This window comes from Pelodiscus sinensis, chromosome 18 (genome assembly GCF_049634645.1).
Source record: "Pelodiscus sinensis isolate JC-2024 chromosome 18, ASM4963464v1, whole genome shotgun sequence".
NCBI lineage: Eukaryota > Metazoa > Chordata > Testudines > Trionychidae > Pelodiscus > Pelodiscus sinensis.
In genome coordinates, this window is record NC_134728.1 from 27,123,991 (window position 1) to 27,150,000 (window position 26,010).

General features: G+C 47.2%; 1 protein-coding gene across 2 annotated transcripts in view; it reads right to left on the minus strand.

Moving 5' to 3' along the window:
- Positions 1-9,881: 9,881 nt before the first annotated feature.
- Positions 9,882-26,010, minus strand: part of ACTR5 (actin related protein 5) — a 23,009-nt gene continuing 6,880 nt past the window's right edge. For both annotated transcript variants that reach the window (XM_075901339.1, XM_075901338.1), the window contains exons 3-9: positions 22,948-23,117; positions 20,850-21,067; positions 20,407-20,589; positions 16,316-16,438; positions 14,668-14,807; positions 12,396-12,528; positions 9,882-10,535 (exon numbers count right to left, since the gene is read on the minus strand). In XM_075901339.1, coding sequence (XP_075757454.1) covers positions 10,278-10,535; positions 12,396-12,528; positions 14,668-14,807; positions 16,316-16,438; positions 20,407-20,589; positions 20,850-21,067; positions 22,948-23,117 — 1,225 coding nt within the window. In that variant the 3' untranslated portion in view covers positions 9,882-10,277. The remainder of the gene's footprint in view (positions 10,536-12,395; positions 12,529-14,667; positions 14,808-16,315; positions 16,439-20,406; positions 20,590-20,849; positions 21,068-22,947; positions 23,118-26,010) is intronic.

Genomic DNA, 26,010 nt, shown 5'->3' on the forward strand with positions numbered 1-26,010 from the left:
AGAGCAGAGTTGCACAGCAGTGGGGGGAGGGGCAGCGGAAGTGCCAGCCCTTGACAGCTTCTTGGCCAAACCCGTCAAGATCACCTGTCGGAGGCTCCAAGATCTACCAGTAGATTGGTGAGCACTGAACTAGACCATGGGATATTAGGGTGGGGGTTTCAACAGTGCTCAACAGAAGCGTAACTCTGCTCACAGTAAAGAACATGGCACTTGGAAGGAAGAAGAGGCAGATTAACATTACTGGGCTTGTCATAGATTCCACGGCTAGGAAGAGGGTGGGAGAGAGAGAGGTTCAGAGAGTCACAGACTGAAGACCAGAAGGGAGCATTATGATAATCTATCTGACCTCCTGAATGGCACAGACCAGAGAACAACGTCCCCCCTGCTCCCCACTGCCAAAATTTGTAAAGTGTATGTTTTAGAAAATAATCCAATATTGATTTTAAAATTGCCATAGATGGGGAATAGACCACAATCTCTGGTAGATTGTTCCAAGGGTTAATTGTTCTTACTGTTAAAAATGTACATTTCCAATCTGAATTTGTCCAGCTTCAGCTTCTAGCCATTGGATCGAGTTAGACCTCTGTCTGCTAGATTGAACAGCCCATTATTAAATATTAGTTCCTCATGAAGAAGCTTATAAACTGCCATCAAGTCACTCCACCTTCTCTTTGCTAAGCTAAACGGATTGAGCTCTTGGAGTCTGTCATGGTAGGGCAGGCTTTCTAATCCTTTAATTGTTTTGTGGCTCTTCTCTGAATCCTCTCCAATTTATCAACCTCTTTCTTGAACTGTGGGCACCAGAAATGTGCACACTGTTCCAGAAGTGGTCGCACCAGTGCCAAATCCTATGCAATGTAAAATAATCTCTTTGCTGGAGGTTCCCCTGCTTACGCATCCCAGGAACATATTCACTCTTTGGGCAGCAGAGTCACACTGGGAGCTCACATTCAGCAGGAATGTTGAATGAAGAGCTAAAAGATCTCCCTTGCACGACAAACCTTGCCCGGCTGGGGATGGCAGGACTGTCTCGTATCCTAAATGGGGCTTTTGAAAAGAAATCCACTTATTGTTCCTCTAAGATTCCACAAGAGTGAAATCCCCCATTCCTTTATCTCATTAAAAATGAAAGAATGCCAGGTATTTGGCAAGAAGCTGGGGTGAGGGGAGTGTGTGTCTGGTGGGGGGGAAGCCTTAGCCAAGTGATAGCACAGAATTTGCAAAAGAGAAGGGAGGGACGCGTGTTTCCCAGTGCTGAGACTGTTGGCATTGCTGTGCTGATACAAACCACTAGTGCAAGAGAGAGCAAATGAAGTTGTAGAAGCAATCTGCCCTGGTGAGAAAGCAAAGCTGCAGTGTTTCCCCTACAACTGGACAAGTTTAAACTGCTCTTACGGAAAATGCTTTTAATTAATAACCCAAACGTCTGTGTTAACAGATTGCATCTACCCTGTAACAACTTTCCTAAAGCACGATAAATCAGGAGTGGAAGCACACTGATATGACTGCATCAGAGAAAAAAGGTCTTTGCTATGGGACATGGCTTATGGGGGTGTTAAGAGGAGCTCATTGTAGCCTTATAAAATAGATGAATAGGATGGTTCAGGGCTTCAATTCCTGCCTTTTGAAAATAGCCTGTGACACTGAGGAGACCTCAGTGCAGATAAAGGGGATCTGCAAAGCAGGAAAAATAACTGAATTTATGCCCTTTCTTGCTGCTACATAAACAGCCTGAGAATTCCTTTGAGTAGGGAAAAAGCTCTTAGGAATTCAGGTCTTGTTTACTCTGAATAACTCTGTGAATGACTGGAGAACTTGGCCTTACAAATACCAAGGAAGTAAAACCTCTGCAGGCAGAGCTATGCTGCGTTTTTGTACCTTGTAACTAACCCTTTCAGACACTGGTAGATGTCCAGCTCTAAGCGATACATGTATTCCAGTATAAAGCAATTGGCCCTAGGGCTTTGCTGCGGTGTAACTAGATTTGTTTACAAGGGGAAAGGTAAAGTCCTGAGAACAGTGTGCAGAGAAGTGCTTACTGAGAGGACAAACTTAAACGCCCTGTCCCACAACTCTGCTTTTCTAGTTGTCCTGAGCTTACTGCCTCCCCTCAGCCTTCCAAGCCATTGAGAGAAAAATATCCCTGGTTCTCTAGTTAGCCATTTGGAAAAGGCAAGAGTGACAGGATAACTGTGGAAAGGGGGGTAGCCTGGAGAGAAGGGGACCAGAAGCCAAAGTGAAAAACTTCCTTAGCATCCGAAAGAGCCCTGGGGACCTGCCAAGCCAGGGGTCTCTCTCTACTCCCGTGCTCTCTAGGATCCACGTTTCCAAGTGCAGTTGTAGGTCTTTATCTCAAGCCACAAAGCCCGTGCGTGGTAAGAGCTGCATGCATGCTGCCTCTCCCCTTGTACATTATCTAGCTGAGATCAATTGAGGCAGACTAGCTAACTGCATCTGAGCACAGGGAGCCTGGCTGTGCTTGGGAGAGAGCTCTCCTCCCTTGAATACATCCTGAGAGGCCTAGGCTGGAACCAAGCCAGATTTTTCCGTCTCGGTGCAATGCCTGTCCATTCAGCCTGCAGAAGGTGATTTGAATTTCATTGCTGCACTGGGTGGGTTCTCTTGGAGTTGAGTGTTCTTTCCAATTGTTTCCATTTACCTATGGACATAGATGCCACCAGAGGGTCACGTCAATGAGTTGAAGAATAAATGGAGCAGACACTGCCCTACAATCCTAAAGAAAATGGTAGGCAAAAGGGAGATCCTGGAGGTATATTGTGTCTGAGTCTCGAGAGGGAAAAGCAACTTTTAATAAACTTGCCCAGGCTGCAATTGGCTATGAATGACGTAAGCAAGACTTATCACTTGATACTTTGGTCTCAAAGCAGTTTACAAAAATGGGTAGATATTAACATAACCATGCACTGCTTAGGCACCCCAGCCATGAACCCAGATTACAAAATAGCTGTTCCCTGCCTCAAAAAACTTAGTCTACACTGCACCTCTCTTGCGCAAAAGCCTATGCAAATGAAGCGCAGATTAGCATATTGCTGCACGTCATTTGCATAATTCATTAGGGGCCATTTTTGCACAAGAGGCTTTTGCGCAAAAAGGAGCTGTGTAGACGGTTTCATTTTGTGCAAAAAACCCCTCTTGCGCAAGAGCCGTTCTTCCTCTTCATGTTCCATCCATTGCCCCATTGCCAGCTTTTCATGCACTTTTCCTTCTGCTTCATTTCTAATTCTCCACCTTTGGACTGGTTGTCAGGGGATCATTGTAACCTTTCTCTGGGAATGGGAATCCTGCATTCCAACCTTGAGGGCAGGGATAATTCAGGGGTGTCCTCCCATTTCTCTGTACTACTCACTTAAAAAGCACCTGCAATGTTTCATAGGTTGTTTATTGGAGCAAAAGGTTCTAATCTTGGGTTGCACTGGTGTTGCTTTGATACAGAGTGCAGAAGAAGCCACAAACTGTTTGCAGCTCAAACTAGAACCTGGGACACTTAGGCTATGTCTAGACTACATTTTCAGATTGGAGAGGAGTAACTAGTGGTGTCCCCAAAGGGTCAGTCCTGGGACCAATCCTTTTCAACTTATTCATAAATGATCTGGAGAAAGGGGTAAGCAGTGAGGTAGTAAAGTTTGCAGATGATACAAAACTGTTTAGGATAGTCAAGACAGAAGCAGACTGTGAGGGACTCCAAGAAGATCTCACCAAACTGAGTGATTGGGCAACAAAATGGCAAATGAAATTTAATGTGGATAAGTGTAAAGTAATGCACATCGGGAAAAATAACCCCAACTATACGTACAGTATGATGGAGGCTAATTTGGCTACGACAAATCAGGAAAGAGATCTTGGAGTTATCGTGGACAGTTCTCTGAAAACTTCCACGCAGTGTGCAGCGGCGGTCAAAAAGGCAAATAGGATGCTAGGAATTATTAAGAAAGGGATAGAAAATAAGACACAGAATATCTTACTGCCCCCGTATAAAACTATGGTACGCCCACATCTTGAGTACTGTGTACAGATGTGGTCTCCTCACCTCAAAAAAGATATTTTGGCCTTGGAAAAGGGTTCAGAAAAGGGCAACTTAAAATGATTAGGTGTTTGGAACCCATATGAAGATAGGTTAAAGCGACTGGGACTTTTCAGTTTAGAAAAGAGGAGACTGAGGAGGGATATGATAGAGGAATATAAAATCATGAGTGGTGTGGAGAGGGCCGATAAAGAAAAGTTATTTATTAGTTCTCTAAATAGAAGAACTAGAGGACACCAAATGAAGTTAATGGGTAGCAGGTTTAAAACTAATAAAAGAAAGTTCTTCTTCACACAGCGTGTAGTCAACGTGTGGAACTCCTTGCCAGAGGAGGCTGTGAAGGCTAGGACTATAATAGAGTTTAAAGAGAAGCTAGATAATTTCATGGAGGTTAGGTCCATAAAAGGCTATTAGCCAGGAGATAAAATGGTGTCCTTGGCCTCTGTTTGTCAAAGGCTGGAGAGAGATGGCAGGAGACAAATCGCTTGATCATTGTCTTCGATCCACCCTCTCTGGGGCACCTGGCGCTGGCCACTGGCGGCAGACAGGATACTGGGCTAGAAGGACCTTTGGTCTGATCCAATACGGCCGTTCTTATGTTATGTTCTTATGTTCTATTTTTGAAAGAGGATATGCAAATTCTGTGGGAATTTGCATATCTTCTTCCGACCTCACTTTCAAAAGCAGATCTTTCAAAAGTCAAAGTAGTCTGGATGTGGGCGTTTTTGAAAAAAAACAAAAAAACAACCAAACCAAAAAAAAAAAAAATCTTTTTTGAAAAAAACCCGTTCTTCCTTAAAAAAGAGGTTTACGCATTTTTTCCAAAAAGCGTTTTTTTCCTGAAAAAACCACGTCCAGACTACATTCAGTTTCAAAAGATCTGCTTTCGACAGCGAGATCGGAAGAAGATCTACAAATTCCCATGGAATCTGCATATCCTCTTTTGAAAACAGAATGTAATTTAGACATACCCTTAGACATGTGGTGCGTGTTCAGTCTCTGAGGCTTTCCACAGTTGTGGTGTTTCTGCTCAAATCAAATCAAAGTGATCTTGTAAAAGGCTGAAAACTGCACCCCTTTCATATTTCATGTCAGACTACAGGCTGGTCTACACGGCCACTGAATGGTGCTGTAACTTTCTTGCTCAGAGAAGTGAAAAGACATAGCCTCCCCCCCACAGCAAGTTAAAGTGTTGTAAAGTTCCAGTGTAAACAGGCTCTGAGTGCTGTTAGCTACTCCCCTCATTGAAGTGGTTTACCTAGAGCACTGGGGCTGTGACCACATTGCGCCATTAAAGCGCTACTGTGGCTGCGCTTGAATTTAGCAGTAAAAAAAGCCTGAATTGACCTACCTTGGCACAAAACTGTAATTTGTTTCTGTGTTCTTTCACCTGTAGTAGGTGATGCAGTAATAGGCACATGCAAGAAATCCCCTGTGGAAGGCTGCCTTGAGCATCACTTTGTATTCACCTAGGAGAGGCAGGTGGGCTTTTGCAGTTAAGACACAAGGCTAGATAAAAGTCACTCTTACGTGGGGGCTAGAACACTTTGGCTGTGTCTAGACTGGCAAGTTTTTCCGCAAAAGCAAGGGCTTTTGCGGAAAAACTTGCCAGCTGTCTACTCAGGCCGCTTGAATTTCCGCAAGAACACTGATGATCTCATGTAAGAAATCAGTGCTTCTTGCGGAAATACTATACTGCTCCCATTTGGGCAAAAGTCCTTTTGCGCAAAAGGGCCATTGTAGACAGCTCAGATTTGTTTTGCGCAAAAAGCCCCGATCACGAAAATGGTGATTGAGGCTTTTTTACGCAAAAGCGCGTGTAGATTGGCATGGACGCTTTTCTGCAAAAAGTGCTTTTGCGGAAAAGCGTCCGTGCCAGTCTAGACGCTCTTTTCCGCAAACGCTTTTAACGGAAAACTTCCGTTTAAAGCATTTGCAGAAAATCATGCCAGTCTAGACGTAGCCATTGTGTAGTGGAGGTGCTGTCAGCCATGGAACCACATTGTAAACCCCCCTCTATGGCGAAAACCACTTCAAACCAGGGTGTGTAGCAGTACCCCCAGCACCTACACACACTTACTACCTATTGCCCAACCCAAAACCAAGCTAATACACTTCACCTCTGGCCTGTTCCCTCCCCAGTTTGCATCTTCTAGTCCTGCCTGGCAGAATGCCAGTTACAGGCTTAAATATTCCAAGACCCCTGGGGGATTTATATACCCAGTCCCCATGACAATTAATGAAGGCCATCACAATCCTTCAGATACTTTAAAAATCTTCCCAGTACAACACCCATAAGCTGCAAGATACTTCCTTCCCTCTGAGTTCTTATTGGACAAGGGCTGATGCAAAGTGACAAATCAATAGTTGCTATTTGAGGGCACTCTACAATTTTACTCTGAACAACAGATCTGGCATCTCTAATTCCATCACACTGCTGGTGTGGCTCCAAATTAAGCAACAAAGGCTGGAACATGCAGCATAGCTCATCGTTTATTACTTCAGTCACACGGTCTAACTGCATTCCCACTATTACAGTATTTCTGCCAAGAGCAATGCTGGCTGAACACCTCGGGGCCTGTCCAAAAATGAATGCACATCTTAAGGGATGCTCAGCCTTTCACCGCTACTGTATCAGTGTGACCTCAGCACAAGGAAGAGATTATAGGGCAACAGTGGCACTGCTAGAGTGAAGGCTAACACTAGTTTAACAGCGGATATGTCTAAATTCTCGGAAATCCATGTTCCTGCTGTGCCTTGTGTCAGCCATCCAAATGTGAGGTTATTTGGGAAAAGAGTTCCTAAGATACAACCCCCTCTATTCAAAGAAAACAGCAAGACATTAAAATGTTACAGGTTTTTTTTTTTTTTTTTTTTAAATTATTATTAATCTTGGAACTCCAACTCTAGCTCTGATCTTCCCCAAACTTTTATCAGCTGCTTGGGATTAGCACCCACTGTCCCGAGGGCAATATTGAAAACCTGGTGTAGGATGTAAAATGAGGCTCAAGCCAACAAGCCAGAAAAAGTAATTTGTGCTTGTGCAGCAGGCCTGGGACTCTGTTGCAAGACTCTTTACAGGGATTCTGACAGTAAGTGGGGGGCTCAAGACACTGCCTTGTTGTCATTGATCCTGATGAGCAGCACACATCCACTGGGTCTCAGTCCTTCCCAGGGCAGTTTTCTAGGAATCAGGATGGTGCACAGTGATTTCCCTCTACCTTCTGCAGAGGCTCTGTCTGGAAATTCTGCCCTAAGAGCTAAGCTTCTGCTTTAAGAGCGGATAGCTCCAAGTGCTCTAACATGCAGAGTCACTCACTTGCCACTTCAGAAACATGGTCAAACAATAAAGAGAAGGCAGGCTCTGATGAACAGGAATATTGGAGTACTGTAAGGTGTACATGCTGCAGCCTCCTCACCACCAGCTCTATCAGCAGGAGGAAGGGGCTGACATATGAAGCATCATGAAAAGAGTTTCTGAACCCCAGGGAAGGCGCCCGGCATAGAAAGCTAGATTCTAAGGACTGATTTAAAGTCACGATTGGCTAATGAGACAGGAGTAAACCCTAAGTCAAGACATCAACTTGTACAGCTTGAAACATACATTTAAACTTCCTAAATAATTCATCCAGTGTTTGCCAACCAAGGGGCATCAGTTCTCTAAGGGTACGTCCACACAGCATCCATAGCTCAAAATAAGCTATGCAATATTATTATTTTGAAGAAGCAGAATATGCTATTTTGGGATACCAGAAGTATTCCTTAATAGAGCCGCAGTGTTGACATACCCTAAGTGCTGTGCTTCTGCTGCAAAGGATGGGGGCCTGAAGGAAGCATCAGACACTAGAAAAGTTTTAGTCACATGCCCTCTTTAAAATGGTTACAATCAATCTGTCCTCCCACAGATGACTGTGGAGGAGGAGAGGATAAGATATGCACAAGCTAGAATTAATTTTAAGTGATCCACTAACTCAAAAGACAATTTTGGCCAACCTTTTCCCTATTGCCATGGAAATCCTGGTGTAACTTCAACAGTGGTGGCCCTCCCATGCTCCTATAATATCGCTGTGCCACATTAGGGCTGTGATAGAATCCACGCTGGAAGCTGAGGTTGTTTGGTTGAGGGATTCCTCGGATATAGACCTCTTCCCTAGGAACAGCTGCCTTCAGACCTAAATGCAAAGCAGGCCTGCCAGCAGGGGAGGAAGCGCAAAGGGGGCAACTGCCCACAAGTCTAGTGATGCCAAAGAATCTGGAGTGCCCAGCTGCAGTGGCAGCTGCTGGAGCACCCCGTGGCATGCTCTGGGCAGCACTGAGGGCTGATGGGGGGGTGTGGTGCTCTCCAGGTGCCACAGAGGGCTGGCTAGCCACAGCCCCACTCCTTCTGCAGAGTGGGGGGTGAAGCAGGCCCCCCCACCTCGCTCAGGGGACCGGTGAGGCTGTTGGCCCCACTGCACACAAGAGTGTTTGGTCACAGAAAGGCTAGAACTTGTAGTGCAAAAAGGAGGCACCATTTGATGAAGGAGTGCCCAGTGCCCAAGAAGTTATATAGTTTGAGCTTTTAACTTTCAGATTCCTCTCAAACTCACAGGTACAGTATCATGTTAAACTGACAGTCCACAATAGGGATGTAAAATCCTGGAGTGCCTGCCCCCCAATGGCTGTAGTGAGCACACCTGGGCCCACTGCCGACAGAGGTTGCTCCACCCAAGCAACGGCACCCCTGTCCGTCGTGGACACTGCGGCAGGCAGAGAACTGCTCCCAACCCCCAATGGTTAACCAGAGTCAGTAAGGGTGATGCTTCCCGGTTAACCATTCACATCCTTAGCCCACAACAGAAGCAGACACTGGAAGAGGAGGGGGAAGGCGAACTAGTCAGGTTTCATCTCTCAGGGTAATGGTCTCAAAATTACAGGCAGGTGAAAGGGCCATTCTGACCTTCCACCTCTCCCCTCCCGAACACTAAGTAGTTAAGCATCAGATTGTATGGTCTTTAGGCTAGAGCAGTGTTTCCCAAACTGTGGTCCACAACCCAGTACCAGTCCTTAGAAAAAAACCCAACACACCAGTCCTTAGAAAAATGATCACGCACAATCCTATTAATTTGTGAGACAGGGTAGCAGCACCCTGCACTGCTGAGCGGGGTAATGCACCCCTCTTGGGAGAGAACCCGCTGCCACGGCGTCTCTGCCAGGCATACTCCCGGCCGGCAGGACTAGATCTGGCAGGTGCTAGGACCCAGGGAGAAAGCCAGGCATCGTGCACATCGATGCAGAACACCCGGCGCCAGATGCAGCTGAGGAGCTGGTGCCAGCAGATAAAGCGGCCGGGATTGGGGCCCGGAGGGAGGGGGTGTGGAGGCTCGGAACAACCAGCTGGACAAGTAGAGCCAGCGACAATTTGCATATTCATCATTTGCTTAATTAATATACGAATGTGACCAGTCCTCCAAAAGCTTGTGAATGGGTTTACTGGCCCCCAGAATCAAAAAGATTGGGAACCACTGGGCTAGGGGATAGCATCATGCTTCAACTGCAACTAGCACAAGCGGCCCCACTTCTATAGAGAACAGTGATTAAAACAAATAATGAAATAAAAGCCACTTATGGCTGCCCATTCAAAACTTTACTCATGTCGTCTTATTTGGGGAGGGGGAGGGGAGCGGGAGAAGGAAACCAGAAGGGAGGAGCAAACCAAGGAGGACTAGAGCAGTGTGCGAGCCCAGGTTCCGTCCTGTTCTAGCAATGAAGTGATTTCTAACAAAGAGGCAAGGGAGACCCCTGCTGGGCATTATAACTCCTGCTTACAGAATAAGGCTTGTCATAAAACAGCACCATACAAAAGTAAAAATTCTTTTATTTGGAGAATTTTATAAAACATTCTGCAATACAACTCTCAAATTCCAAGAGATTGAGCATGTTTTTCCATGTGAAAAATATTTAACTTCAGTATTCAAACTCCTGCCATGTTCTTCATGGAACAGATGTGTAGTTCCATATTCTGTGCTGGCAACTTCCGATGCAGAGCTACTAAAAACTTCAACCTTACTGTGCTACGACAGAGCCAGCTCCCCCTCCTAATAGCTCCAGAGACTAGCACTTCGGGTAGCTGGCTTAATGCCTGGGTGAGGCTCCAGCCTGCAATCTATGTTGAGTTTACTGTGCAGGGTAGCAACTATTGCCTTGCTTGGCGTGCAGCCTCTCTAACCCTGGGTGTGTGGTCAAAGTCTCCCTGCTATGCCTGGTCACAGGGATTGCCTACACTAGCTGCCAGTACTTTGGTGGGTGCCAGAGCTTCAGTTGTCCGTGGAGCCTGTTTTGGAAGGCGAATAGGGACATAGACATTTGAAGCACAGTGCTCCTTGAGGTATTCACCCCCTTTTTCTTCATAATCATTTCTGGTTATCCAGCCTTCTTCACGGTTCACATATTCCAGTGCCCAATCCCTAGCTCCATACCAAGCATCCAGAATGGGACTGGAAGCAAAGTGAACCTACATAGCAGAAGGGACAAAGAGGAGGTCTGTCAGCGCAGGTAAATCCTGAAACAGGAGACTCCAGGACAGAGCCGCCCTTTAATTCATTCACACAATCGAGTCTACACTCTGCAATTTTCCATATGTTACATTTAAACATTTGAGCCATTCCCATTCAATGCCCTGGAAGTCATGGGGTCAAAATACTGTTCTTTGGTCCTTGGAAGACAAATTCTCAGAGGGCTTGGTGAATCTCTGTATTACGTACATCGCAAACCCCACTACAGGAATCAGAGTAAACGGAAGCCCAAGGTTAGAAGAGTGGTGGTAGTGCAGCACCGATTCAGTGCATTGGCAGACCTGTCTGGCAGCACAGGGCTAGAACAGCAGAGGAGAACTGCACACTTAGGCTACGTCTACACTGCAGGCTTCTTGTGCAAGAGGTCTTCCACAAAAGAGTGTCCACACTGCCACGTGCTTTTGCACAAGAGATGTGCTTCTGCACAAGAGCGTCCATGGCAGTGTGGCCGCTCTCTTGTGCAAGAAATCTCTGATAGCCCTTTTAGTCATAGGGCTTCCTTGCACAAAAAACCTCTTGTTGCCTGTCTACACTGCCTTCTTGTGGAAGAGCTCTTGTGCAAGAGGGCTTATTCCTCGTGAAGCCCTGTTTTCCGATGCTTTACTGTAAATTTACTTGTGCAAGAACACACGTGCAGTGTAGACGCTCTGCAAGTTTTTGCACAAGAACAGCTGTGCCTGTGCAAAAAGCCTGCAGTGTAGACGTAGCCTAAGAGTAAGAAGTGCTGTACTGGAGGAGCTTGCTCTGTATCACCTTCCGCTGACATGGCCTTTTTGGTCGATTCCTAGCACCACCACAGAGTCAACAGATAGCAATGTTAAAATGAAGAATTTATGGCAGGGGCTTCTGCAGGGTGGACCACATCTTACTGGGAAGATAATCATGTTGACACTAGGGATGTGAAAGGTTAACTGAAACAGGTAACGCTTGCCGGTTCTAGTTAACTGGTGGAGCCGCTTCAGTCCCCTCGCCTGATCCAACCCTTCATGGGGCCTACCACAGATAGGGGCTGCTCTCATCCTGAGAAGCCCCTGTCCACTCAGAGTGTAGGCACCCCATAGGCAGGGGCTGCTCCTGGAAGGACTGGGAGCCGGCAGCCAGCCCCAGCATGGGACCCTAGATTTTGCTTAGTCAGTTAACTAGTTAGACATTAGGTTGACCTACCGTTCAACTGGTTAACCAGGATTTCACATCCCTAGCTGACACTGCCCTTCCCATATACGATCATATAACATCTGAAAAGCCGGGACAGTGATTGCTTTTATATAGACAAGTATAGGGGAAAAATTAGAAAAGAAGAAGGCACAAAATGAGCTCAATCCAGCTAGAGATATAAAGGGTAACAAGAAAACATTCTACAAATATATTAGAAGCAAGAGAAAGACCAAGGACAAGGTAGAACCATTGCTCAATGAAGAGGAAGAAACAATAACAGAAAACGTGGAAATGGCAGAGGTGGAAACGACTTAGTTTCAGTTTTCACCAAGAAGGTTGGTGGTGACTAGATGCCCAACATGGTGAATGCTTGTGGTAAATGGGATGGGTTCAGAAGTTAAAATAGGAAAAGTTAAAAATTACTTAGAAAAGTTAGATGTCTTCAAGTCACCAGGGCCTGATGAAATGCATCTTAGAATGCTCAAGGAGCTGACAGAGGAGTTAATTGAGCCATTAGCTATAACCTTTGAGAACCAAGAGAGACAGGAGACTTGGATTTCACCATACACTTCTCCTACACACCTTGCTTATTTTTTTAACAGACTACACCGTGAGCTTGTGCATGTCCATAGAAAATACTGCACCTGAAAAGAAGACTGGAATGGCCTCATTTCAAGTAGCTCCTTCTCGATTCTGGCTTTCAGTCCAGGGTACATAGTATTTCCACCAGTGAGAAAGACATTCTGGACAAGCACAGCCTGTTGCTCCTTGGGATACCTGCAAGGAGAAAACCAATACTTATAACCTCAGGAGCTAGTGAATAGCTACAGAGAATACTGCTGCCTCAGCATCAAGTGAGATTTCATTGCACATAAGCAGACAGTCCTTGTTTCATGAATGCAGGAAAAAAATTAAGGCACCAGCAGAGTGCTCTCTGTAAGCTGTGATCTTCGGCAGCTGCCCAGGAGAGGTTCAAATAGCTCCCAGCTGACTGGCAGAGAGTATACAGCAGATAGCATTTGTTTCAGTTGGTAGTGCACATCCATACATGCTTCAGTGCACATAACAAAATTCATTCTGCACATTGGAGGAAAAAATTAGAGAGAACACTGAACAAACACCAGATGTGGCAGACATCCAGAAGTTCGCTGATGCTGAAGACTACGGATGTTAACTGCAATTATCTGACTAATCGTGTAGTTCAGTGATTCTCAACCGTGGTCCATATGGCTCCCCAGGGGCCACACCCTACCTCTAGGGGGCCACATGGAAAAAAACAGAACATTAGGTAAATTATGTACCTTTTTGTTCCAATTAACAGTGGCTATGAGGGGGGCCACAGAGGTAAACAAGGCTCAGAAGGGGGGCATGAGCAAAAAAAGGTTGATAAACACTGGTGTAGTTGATGAAAATTGTATCAACTACATGATTAGTTGATAAGGACTGCTCTGCAGAGTTGCAGCAGGGACAGGTAGCTCCAGGAGTGCGCTCGAGCCGGGACTGAAAAGTCCCAGCTTGTGCTGGTTCTGGGAGCCACCTGTGCTGTAGCTCTACATTTTAAATGTAGTAAGACTGAGGTTCAACAAGGACAAGTGTACAGTCCTGCACTTGGAATGGAAGAATCCCAAGCATAGTTACAGGCTGGGGACCGACTGGCTAAGTAGCAGTTCTGCAGAAAAGGACCTGGGGATTACAGTGGATGAGAAGCTGGATATAAGTCAACAGTGTGCCCTTGTAGCCAAGAAGGCTAATGGCATATTAGGGTGCATTAGGTAGAGCATTGCCAGCAGATCCAGAGAAGTGATTATTGCCTTTTATTCACCTCTGGTGAGGCCACACCTGAAGTATTGTATCCAGTTCTGGGCCCCCCCCCCCCCACTATAGAAAGGATGTGGGCACATTGGAGAGGGTCCAGCGGAGGGCGACCAAAATGATTAGGGGGCTGGTGCATGACCTATGAGGAGAGGCTGAGAGATTTGGGTTTGGTTAGTTTGCAGAAGATAAGAGTGAGGGGGGATTTGATAGCAGCCTTCAACATCCTGAAGGGAGGTTCCCAAGAGAATGAAGAGAGGCTGTTCTCAGTAGTGATGGATGGCAGAACAAGGAGCAATGGTCTCAAGTTACAGTGGGGAAGGTCTAGGTTGTATATCAGGAAAAATTATTTCCCTAGGAGGGTGGTGAAGCACTGGAATGGGTTACCTAGGGAGGTGGTGGAATCTCCATCCCTAGAGGTTTTTAAGTCTCAGCTTGACAAAGCCCTGGCCGAGTTGATTTAGTTGGGATTGGTCCTGCCTTGGGCAGGGGTCTGGACTTGCTAACATCCCGAGTGGGAGACCAAGTCATTGAGACAGTTGCTGTGCTGGTTGCCACAGTACAATTAGAATCCCACATTACCAGATTTCAATATGTTGATAGAGATTTTCTCAGATTAGATTATTTTTCCAGTGCTACATTGGCTGGGTGACTCAATACTGATAAAAATAAATTAATGAGAGCTCTGGGTAGGGTTGGTCATCTAGTTAATGGCCCTCTAACCTGATTTGCAAGCCCCCAGGCTATCCTATCCTGACCCACTCCAAGTTATAGTGTCACAGGTCAGATACCAACAATAACCATTGACAGGAATCTGTTTCTACTTAGGCTAGCACAGGACTGTTACTCGGGTATGACGTATGATTCAATCCAGATTTGCACTGAAATACAAAGACTATCTAGTTAATCCACAGTGTTCCAAGGCCAGCAAAAGAGAAAAGGTTTTGAATAACTGTGCAGTCAAGCAAGCAGCTGTTTTGAGCCACATTGGGAGAAGTGAAATCCAAAATGAAGGTGAGGATTCTCATAGGAGTTTAAGGAAGTTAGATGCCCAAAGTTAACTCCATTTCCACAAAGCAAAGTCCACTAGTTTTGCTAACTCACCTGTCCAGGACATACTGCATAGTTTCTGCTATCCCAGCCTGCTCTTCTCCGATCAGAGAAGGTTGAAAGACAATTTCTGGAACCCTGATTCTCTCCGTACCAAGAAAAAGCTGGTGGTACTCTGCCAGGTTAAACACGGGCTTTAAAAATACATTTAATATGTAACGTTACCTATCTTTAAAATCACGTTTGTTTTTCCCACTGTTTCCCCCCTCCCTCAATGTAAGCCTCCCTAACTGATATGGCGGAAGACCTGATTACAATACTAGTCCCCTGACAGTTCGTACAGTTTGACTTGACAGCATTGATAGGACTAACTCATGTTTTACCTGGGCTCCTACACTGCAATAAGGCTTGGGCCTTGCAGTCTGTAGAATGTATTCAATATGGTCGAATCCTGGTTCAGTCATCCACACTGCAAGGCCACAGGCTCTGGTTGAGAGAGGCTTACCTAGGCAGCTCCCTGACAGCAACTCAGCATGACCCTCAGGCAGGCTTCCTGCCTGGCACAGCCTCAGGCCAAAGTGGCTAGCTACTACGTGCCCCTCTGCGCCATGCACCATTGGGGAGGGGAGAAACTTTGCATGCTGCCCCCACTCGGCACAATCATCGCAGCTCCCACTGGCCAGTTTCCTGGGATGGGGTGTGCGCAGAGGGTTTGGGTGATGACCTGGGACGGGGAGTTGGTGTGCAGGAGAGGTTGGGTTGATGCACCGAGGGGTGGAGGCAGTGTGCAAAGTCTCTCCTTTCACCTCCGCAACGGGTACTCAGTGCTTAGACAGACAGCCCCAGGTCTAGCTGTTTTGAGCGCCTGGGGTTGCTAGTGAAATCCAGCATTTCATGAGCTGGATCTAAAGTCTTGGCAGGAGGCCATATCTTGCCCACCCAAGCTCTAATGCGGTGGTGTCCAACATGCTAACCATTTGTAGCTATTTGGCTTCTTGAAGTGTGGCTACAGCTTCAGAACTGGTTGGACACCACAGCTATAAAGCATCTCCCATTGAATGCTACTGAGAGCAGATAGCAGACCAGCTGAACAATTGGTCTTGACTATAGGTTGACCCTCCCAAATCCGGGACTCTCTGGTCTGGCAACATCTGAGGCCCAGGTGGTGGCTGGGGAGCTCCCGCCCTGGTTGGGGAACCCCCGGTGTTAGTGGGGCCATGTGGCCAGGGAATCCCTGGCTACAAGTAGGTTGCCTGTGGCCAGGCAGCCCCAGCCAGGAAAACCTGGTGTCAGCGGACTGGGATGACCAGGCAGCCTCCGCTGGGGAATCCCTGGCTGAAGGGGGCTTGCAGAGGTGGGTGGCCGGAATTCCCAGTGGTAGCAGGGTGGGGTGGCTTTGGCTGGGGAACCCCAGTGGCAGCAGGGTCAGCGGTGCTGGGTGGTCCCAGCTGGGAATCCCGGAGAACACCCTATGGCAGCGAGACCAGTAGCTGCCAAGCAGTCCCCACTGGGACCCCTGGAAAAACCTGGGGCTGTGGGCGGGGAGCCCCAGAGAAGCCTGGGAGCGGGGCAGCCCGCAATGACCTCTCCTGGACCATCAAGCTCCCTGGTCTGGGACAGCTCAGGTCCTGAAGGTCCTGGACCAGGGAGGTGCAAGCTGTAGTAGAACAAGCCCTACGAAGCAAGGAACGACAAGTCAAACCTCTACTGTGGTAACCGGCTTCTCAGCTTCAGGTTGTTCTTCAGCAAACAAAGGCTCGAACTCATGAATGCTTTCCACATCCTCCAGAGACTGCTCACTGCCCAAAGGGTCCAGATCCAAGGTCTAAGGAAAGGAAACCAAGAGGATCAGTTATATCCCTGACCATGTGCCAGATATCTAAGAGGCTACGATTCTGATGAAACAATGGCCTGTTAGCACGATCCTGCCCTGTTGCCTAAGACCTCATCTGTGCAATACGCTTGCACAATAATTCAACACTCAGGCACTGAAGAGAAACCCAAACCAGGGAACAACTTAAGAAAGGGGCTGAAAAATAACACACACAGGCTGTGTCTACACTGGGCCACTTATTCCGGAAAATCAGCCGCTTTTCTGGAATAAGTTGTGAGCTGTCTACACTGGCCCTTGAATTTCCAGAAAACCAACGACACTCTACTGTACAAAATCAGCCGCTATTCCGGAAAAACTATTCTGCTCCTGCTCGGGCATAAGTCCTTATTCCGGAACACTGTTCCGGAAAAGGGCCAGTGTAGACAGCCCAGTAGTCTTTTCCGGAAAAAAGCCCCGATCGCGAAAATGGCGATCGGGGCTCTTTTCCGGAAAAGCGCGTCTACATTGGCCACAGACGCTTTTCTGGAAAAAGGGCTTTTCCGGAAAAGCAGCCTGCCAATGTAGACGCTCCTTTTCCGGAAAAACTGAAAACGGAATAGTATTCCGTTTTAAGCAGTTCCGGAAATTCATGCCAGTGTAGACATAGCCACATGGAATTATTCCAAAAAGCCTTCTAACTCCTGATCAAGATGTCAGTCCACACGTTAAGCCTCCTATTTAACAGGCTGATCACCAGTCTCCCCGAATTAGCCTTGTTAGAAGTGTCAGTGCTATCTAAATCCTACAATAATACAGATTTTTAAGATGGTTAAAATCTGGTGCATTTCCAGTAGTTTTAACTGCTCTATAATTACCACAATCCTCACCTTGTTTGTGTGGGTCTGGAAAATAAACACTTGCTGCCATGAATCTTGGAACTGCCTAGTTTCAGACAAACAACTGTGTGTGTGTAGTGGCAAAAAGGCCACAAGGACATTCTATCAGACACAGGGATGGTCATGCCTCCGAAGCTCTTTGCTGAGCAAGGATTCCTTTAGCCGTGATCCTAAAGTACCGGGCAAGACTTCTAGAGTAATTTTTAAAATTACCTTATTTACTTATACAACAAACAGTCATATGGGTTTGGCATTTGTTGCAGAGGACTTGGCTTTGCCCGTTGTACACCAAACAGGCTATTTTAAAACACTGAGCAAACAGAGAAAAAAGTTAAGTTTTAAATGGTCTGCATGTTAACAAATTCCTCCATTCCCTTCTCAAGTGGGGAGAGAGGAATCTTAAACAGAAAAAACTCACAATTTTAAATGACATCCCATGGTTTTGGGAAGAGCTAATGGATGCTGTTAGCTGAAGGTCTATTTAAAAAGAAGCCTAAATGTTTAAGACAAAATAAGACAAATTCCAAAGAAAAAAAATTAAAAAAAGAGAGGAAAAAAAGGGGGTGGGGGGAAATATTGGTTACACTGTCTAGCAAATGACCCACAATTTTAGTTTCGTATTCACTGTTACAATTAATCAATGTGTTCTATATACTCATTATATACTAATAAGAATGTATTTATAGGGTTATAAAATCCAACCTAGACCTCCTCCACTGTAACGTGATCTAGAACAGATAACTCTGTTGAACTTGAGACTGTGGCTACTAGAGCTGAACCCAGGGAAGAATGATTAACATTAAATGAAATAAAAGGCAACAATGGTCAGAGGTAGAGTACGTGGCACACAATGTGATGATCCACCCTTGAATCCTGGCTTTTATTCCCATAGGATTCAGTCCCTCCTCTCTAATCTTTGAGCACCTTTTGGGGGCAACAGTTCCCCTCCCCTACAGGCCTTCTCAGACAGGGTATCACAGGAGTCTATTTTATCACTCTTCCTATTCAACAAGCACCACCCTAAGCAGAATTAATAAAGGAACATGGACTGCGACATGTTCCTTTATCTCCATCATGTCTGGCCTGTACAATGTAGTAAAGAAATAACCAACTCCCTCCAATTTGGATCTCAGAGGAGAGCTAGCCTGTTGAGATTCAATCTGGACAGGCCTGAGTATTTTAATGGGTTAGAGAAAGTCAGCCAGAGGAATCAGTCAAGTTCTGAGTAGCACTCCTGAGAAAGTGCAGCTACCAGATGTGCCATCTTTATATCAGAAGATCCTGGGCTGATCTTGGGTGTGCACGTAGCAATTAGGGATGTGAAAAGGTAAAGGGTGATGCTTACCTGGGGGGGCACAGGGGCCAGCAGCAGAAACTGCACCATCACCCCCCCCATGGGGCTACTAGCTCCTGCTCCTGACACCCTCCTGCACACCGGGGGGGAGGGTGGGAACAAGAGGGCGCTAACAGTGGTTGCTGGGAGCCTTGCAGGTGGCGGAGCAGGGAGCAGAAACCATCCCATCCCATCCATAGGGCTGCTGGCTTCTGTTGCTGCCTCCCTCCTCTCTCCCCCCAAGTCCCGCCCCGGTGGGGTGGAGGCCAGCAGCCCCACATAGGATGGGGAATGGAAGCAGGATCCTGCTTAATCGGTTAACCAAGTTAAACCTAAGGTTTAACCAGTTAATCGGTATTTCACATCCCTAGTAACAATGACAGTCAAAATCACTTTTTCACACCTAACACGATAAGAGTGATACTCTTTTCTATGATGCAGGGACTGTGCCACAAATTTCCCATGTCTTGATCACTTCAACATCTCTGATTGCTGCAACATGCTCTAATTGGGACCTTATCTTGAAACCACTATCAAATTAAAGCCAGTGTAGAATGTGGCAGCCAGTTACTTGGAGTTTCTCACGAGTGCTCTGGAATATGCACAGGCTGCCAATAAGTTTCTGGGTAGAATTCAAGTTATCAGTTTCAACCTGTACAGTCCTAAATGGTTTGATTACTTCAGTCTGCGCCCAGGCCATGAGGCCACAGCAGAAATCAGCAAAGGAGCTTGAGATCGAGCACCTTTGGTGCCAATTAGGAGTTGCAACAAGGTGCTCTCTGTAACAGTCCCTTAACTTTTGGAACCCAGTCCATGCCTTGGTCCAAAATAGCTCAGATTTGTTATCCTTTCAGGCATGGCATAAGACCCAACAATCTAGGTATAGTCGGAGGGGCCTGATTCTTATTAAGACTGTTGATGTACATTTATTTGTGAGTGGGATGAACAGTCCATGATGATGTTAGTGTAGAAATTAATTATGTAAAGATGCCAAGAACATGGGCCAGACAGTTTTACTGTGAACAGTTTCATAAATTTCATACATTTTTCCTAAATTTGTTATGGATAGGTTGGGCAGCGTGTTTTGCCTGGAATACAAAGGATAAGGAGAGAAGTTGATGCTAGATGCTTGTTAGAGCATGTGTTGAAAAGGGAAGGAAAATATACATCTCTTGCCCCAATCCCAATTTAGGTATTTTCTCCTTTCCTTACCCTTATAAGCAGCTCTGGAGAAACTAGAGAGCTATGTTCATCCCAGATAAATGCACAGTCTAAACGTTGGGATGGCTGACCTAATGTTTTGCACTGGAGTATAAATCTAAACAGACACCCAAGAGATGTGAGAGTGAAGGATCGTTTTCCGAGATAGAGCGAGAATTGTCAATGATGCACTGGAGAGATTTAAGTTGGGGGCTGTAGATGATGACGGGTGGTGTTCTCATCACTTACAGCCACCAACTTAAACCCCTCCAGTGCATCAATAACAATCTACACCCAAGAGATGTGTGAGGGCACTGGGTACTACATGTCACAATGGTTCTCAATTTCAGTCCAAGCCAGCTCCAGACCCGACTGTAGCCAGAGGGGAAGAGGAACAACAGTGGGACAGAGCAGTAATAAATCAATAGGGAGTTGCAGTTTGCTAAAGGGAAGAGTTGCTCACTAATAAGGATAGAGAACAGAGACGCTGTCAGGATATATAATTCTGCCTTACATGCAGTAACAGAAGTTACCTGGCTTCAGTACCATACCTCTGGTTTGCTATCCACAACATCTACTTCAATGCTGACTTCTGCCTGTATGATCTTCTGCTTGGTTTGTTCAATAGCCAAACTCAGCTTGTGGATGTACGACTGCAGTTCCTCTGCGGAATCCATGTTCAGTTCGACCAAAGCTTTGTGAAACTGATCCATCTGACCATCTTCTAGCAGCTCCTGCAGAAAGATTCCCACAGCCACAGGACAGTTGAAATGCAGCAAAAGGCACTGGACATTTCCCCTCAGTTGCTGCACACAACACACAAGTCCATCTGTTGTGAAACAGACTTGTCATAAGAGGAGACTTAGCCCTTGGCTAAGTCTTCACTGTGCTGTTTGCAAAACAGTGCCCTTCAGTATGTGAAGAAAAGTCCCTACGGCTCTAAGAGCAGTACCCTCTACTCCCAAACACACAGAAACTCATTTTCCATGACTACCTGCACATAGAGCAATCTCTCCAGCCTCTCTTGGTCAAGCTGCAGTTTCTCCTCCCGCCGGCGCGCATTAAGCTCTTGGAGCCTACGAAGTTGCTGCTGCCGCCTCTCCTGCTTCTCCTCCGATGTCAGGGTGCTACCGAGAAGTTTGCTGGAGAAGGGCAGCTGCATCTTGTGCACGTTGCTCTCATAGTACTCTGGAGACCTCCACTTCTGCAGCTCTGGGGGAATATTTTGAAAGCAAATAATCTATTTGCCAGCCTGACACTATCTGGTGCACACCCCTTTCTGCAAGCTCCCACATTAAAGAACATGGTAAGAAGCAGCATTCTAGTTTGGGAACCTTCCCTACTGCCTAGCCAGCCAGCATTCCTGTTAGCTGCCCCCTCAAAGCAGCACTGACTGAATACGAGAGCATTAGATTTCATACTCATTTCAAGTGTCTTCCTCTGTCTCACGGACCCTGATCTCCAGCATATGAAAAGCATGAAATAGATGGGCAGCAAACAGGGCCCTAATTCATCTTTAAAGCCCTTCTGTCTAGGCTGCAAGTCTCCCTGTATTTCCACAGTCCTTTGCAGTCCCTTTTACTACACAGGATTTTTATCATATAAAAATAAATTTCTTCTATATCCATCCTTTGAATGTATCCTTCTTTGGAAGATGCCTAAAGTGATTTCTAGTTTAGTTACTACATTTTTGGGCTCTTTTGAGGCACAAATATCTTCTCTGAAATGCTAGTAGCTGTAAAGTTTAACACAACAGAAATGTATTATGGATACATGAGAATCAGAAAATGAACCAAATGAAGCAGAAGTGAAACCAGCTAATAAATTTTGGTTCTAAAATAATCCCAGTTACAGTAAACTTCTGATAATCCGGCACCTTTAGGACCCAGGGGGTGCCGAATTCTCAGATATGCCGGACTATCAGAAGGGGGAGCTATGAGGGGTCTGGAGTGGGGTGGGAGGGGATGCCACCCCAGACCCCTCATAGCCCCCCCTTACGATAGTCTGGCTCTGCCCCAGGCATCCCTGATTCAGCCGCTACTGGTCAGTTTCAGCAGCAGCTGAATAGGGGATGCCTGCAATAGAGCAGCTAGGGTGCTGCCGAGTTGGTACCGCAGCGCCGAGGGGCGGCGCTACGGCACCAACCCAGCAGCACTCCAGCTGCTCTTGGGGACGCCTGGGACAGAGCAGCTGGGGTACTGCCCGGTTGGTCCTGTAGCGCTGCCCTTGGGGCCGTGGGACTAACCCAGCAGTACCCCAGCTGCTCTTGGGGACGCCTGGGGCACAGCAGCTGGGGTCCTGCCAGGTTAGTCCCACAACGCCGAGCAGCAGCGCTACAAGACCAACCCCGCAGCACCCCAGCTGCTCTGCCCCAGGTGTTTGGATTCAGCCTGCTGGTCAGTTTCAGCAGCGGCTGAATCTGGATGCCTGGGGCAAAGCAGCTGGGGTGCTGCCGGGTTGGTCCCGTAGCGCCGCCCGTTGGCGCTGCGGGACCAACCCGGCAGCACCCCAGCTGCTCTGCCCCAGGGGTCCCCAAGAGCAGCTGGGGTGCTGCCGGGTTGGTCCCACAGCCCCGAGGGGCAGCGCTAGGAGACCAACCCAGCAGCACCCCAGCTGCTCTGCTCCCGGCTTCCCCGATTCAGCTGCTGGGTCAGTTTCAGCAGCAGCTGAATGGGGGAAGCCTGTCCGGCTGCCCCAGCACTTCCGGGTTCCTGATGGTGCCAGACCATCAGGAGTCCCGGAGCATTGGATGCCGGACTAATGGAGTTTTACTGTATTAGCAACAGAGGGATTTTAAACTAACAATAAGATGTTTTTTAAATAGCACACAATTTTTACCTTGATAAACATTACTTTACATTTTCTCTATTTTACGGACTCTCCTTTATGGACTGCTATGAAACTGTTGTCCCCTACATTATACAACCTGGACTAATGGAGAGGAAGCCATGAAGGCTTAATTACTTTATATATGAAGACTATCAGAATTTCAGTAAAATGGTAATTATGGCTATGTGAGAATGAGGTAGAGGACAGGGTTAAAATACATTAATTAATTAAAATTGTGCAGTTTGATTTACACCCAGCCTTACCTTCTATATAATCCTCTGCAATGTAGCTGTGTTCATGCAGTATTTCCTCCATGCGACTTAGAGTAATGGCAGCAAAATGCCCTGGGTATTTCAGCTGCAGAAGGCGCTGAAGATACACAGCTGCTTGGCATCCCCCGAGATTGATACGTTTGCAGTTTTTAGCATCCAACCTAACACCACAAAAAAAGAGACACCTGAAACTAGAGAAGTCCAGAACTTTACAGAATAAAACATCTATTTTAAATCACAAAGAAAGCAATACTGATTATAAATAAGTAGGTAAAACAAAAACCGATAGAAAACCTTTTGTACCCCAACACCACCAACCCAGGGAATATCAGAAATCTTTGTAAGTTTTATTTTTGGTTAACGGGGGGGGGGGGGGGGGGGAGAAGAGGAGATAGAATGGATGCAGAACTGGGTTTACAGAAGGACAAACACTGAAGATCACAGTAGAACAGGCAATCAGTTGCCAGAATCCGTGGCCTCCAGTGGTTCTCAACCTTTCCAAATTACTATACCCCTTTCAAGGAGTCTGATTTATATTCTCATGTTTCACCTCCCTTAACTACTTACTTAAGGCTTGTCTACACTACAGAGAAGATCGAAGCTGCCAGAGTCAATTTTCTGGGGTTTGAATTCATAGGTCTACTGAAGACATGCTAACTCAAACTGAAAGGGCGCTCCTGTTGATGCCGGTAGTCCTGCTACTCTGAGGAGTAAAGGAAGTCGAAGGGACAGAGTGCTTCAACTCAAGCTATGCATTAATGTAGCTGGAGTTGCATATCCTAATTCAAACATATTCCCTACTGTAGAGCTAGCCTCACTGCCATAAAAATACAAAAGTGTCTCAGCACATCAGTACGGGAAAATTGCTTATTTTCTCATTTGTACCATATAACTATAAAATATATTGACTGCAATATTTAGATTTGACTTACATGTCAGTGTGATACTTGGGCCTGGTTTTCATTTATGAGCCTTGTCTGAAGTTGGAGCCCAGCAAGCTGGGGCTAAAGCAGGTAACTTAGCTTTGCGGGGTACTTGTGATGGGGTACTCCAGGCAACTGCCCTTTTGGGCTGGTCCTGAACCAGGAGTTACAACCCACCCTGCATGCTGAGAAACACCGATCTCAGTATGCACGGGGAGCTGGCTTAAAAAGCTGGCTCCTGCTTACCAGGCAGCAGCGCAGTGGGGCAGGCGGCTCCCCAAGAACTGGTGCTCATGTGGACCCTGCTTAAAAGCGAGCTCCCCACGAACACTGGCTCCCACCTGACTCTTCTCCCCCACCTCGCACTGCTGAGAACCACTGGCCTATATTTTGTGAAAAACACAAGGATCTAGCTATGCTGGGTAATTTCAGCACAATTCTTCCTACTTTGTGGAGTAAACTGACTACTAGAGAAAGCCCCCTTGTCCACACAGCAGAACACAGCTGGCTGCATGCATCACGTGAACCAAGTTTGCCGTTCCCTGAGTCATCAAGTACAGGCAGTCCCAAAGTTACGTGGATCCGACTTATGTCGGATCCGCACTTACGAACGGGGCTCTCTCACCCCGGAGCTCGCAGGCAGCGGGACCGCCCAGAGCGCAGCGGTCCCGCCACCTCGACCTCCGGGGCGAGAAAAGCTGCTCCGGGTGCCCCTGGTCTGCTGGGGACCGTCTCCAGCAGACCAGGGACACCTGGAGCAAAGCTGGGAGGCGGAGGAGTCACGCGCCTCTGAGGCTTTGCCAGAGCAAAGCCTCAGAGGCGCGGCACCCCGCTGCCGCTGTGGCTTTGCTCCCCATGTCCCTGGTCTGCTGGGGGGGGGGGGGGGGGGGCGCACGCAGCTAGTGCCCGCCTCCCCCCCAGCAGACCAGGGAGACGTGGAGCAAAGCCCCGGGCCTGTGGTAGAGCAGGTGGGGCGCTGCCAGTTGGTCCCGCAGCACCGCTCCTTGGCGCTACTGGACCAACCCGGCAGCACCCCAGCTGCTCTGCCCCAGGAGTCCTGATTCAGCCGCTGCTGAAACTGACCAGTGGCTGACTACAGCCCCCACCAGTCAACCAGTTAAACATTCATACCCATAGTACAAAAGGGGGTTTGGGGCTGGGACAGGAGGGTGGGCAAGTGCAGTGTAGGCTCCGTCTGGGGGTGCAGGCGTAAGGGTGGGGACATTGATGAGATATTTGTGGTGCAGGCAGCTGGGACAGCTCTGTATTCTGTTCTTGCCCAGAGGCACGGCCCCCCCCACCAGCTCCCAGCCAACGGGAGTACAGAGCTGGTGCTCAGGGCAGGGATAGCGCGCAAAGCCCTGCAGCTCCCTGCCTAGGATTCAGATGGGCGGTTAGACACTTTGGGGGTGCAGTGCAGTGCCAGGTCACGTAGGAAGCCTGCCTTAGCACCCCTGCTGGTCACTCAACGGCAGGGCAACCCAGTGCCTGATATTTCGCAACCTAGTACTGGTTCATGACCTGAAGTTTGAAAGCCATTGGTCTAAACAATTCTCAAACAGAAGAGGTACATATGTTGTCTGGTATTTTACTAGTAGAAAGATTATCTTGCCCCCCTTATTTTAGGAACATGGATTTATGCACTTTAACAATAAAGAACTGTATTGTGTGTGTTCCCCAGTATTCAAGTACATTAGAATCCAGATCTCCAAATCTTGCTATTGGAAAGTCGACCACATTCATCTTTACTGGTCTTTAATATACATTTGAGAATGCGAATTGTTCAGGTCCAAGCATCTGTTTGGAGCAAGATGCACACTGAAGGAACCTACTACATCTGCTACCTGCTAGGGATGTGAAGATTTAACCAGTAAGTCTCACCCTTAATGGGTAACTGGTGGGGGTGGAGCAGCTCCCTACTTGCTGTAGGCAGACAGAGGCTGCTCTGGCCAGACTGGAGCAGCCCCTGCATATGGCAGGTCCAAGAACCCAGTAGGCAGGGGATACTCCTGCTGGGACACTGGTGCAGCTCATGACTCTGATCGAGGAGGCCACTCCAACCGGGTCGTTCTCCCTTTCACAGGTTAAACAATATATTTAACCAGTTAGTCAATTAAACAGGATTTGCACT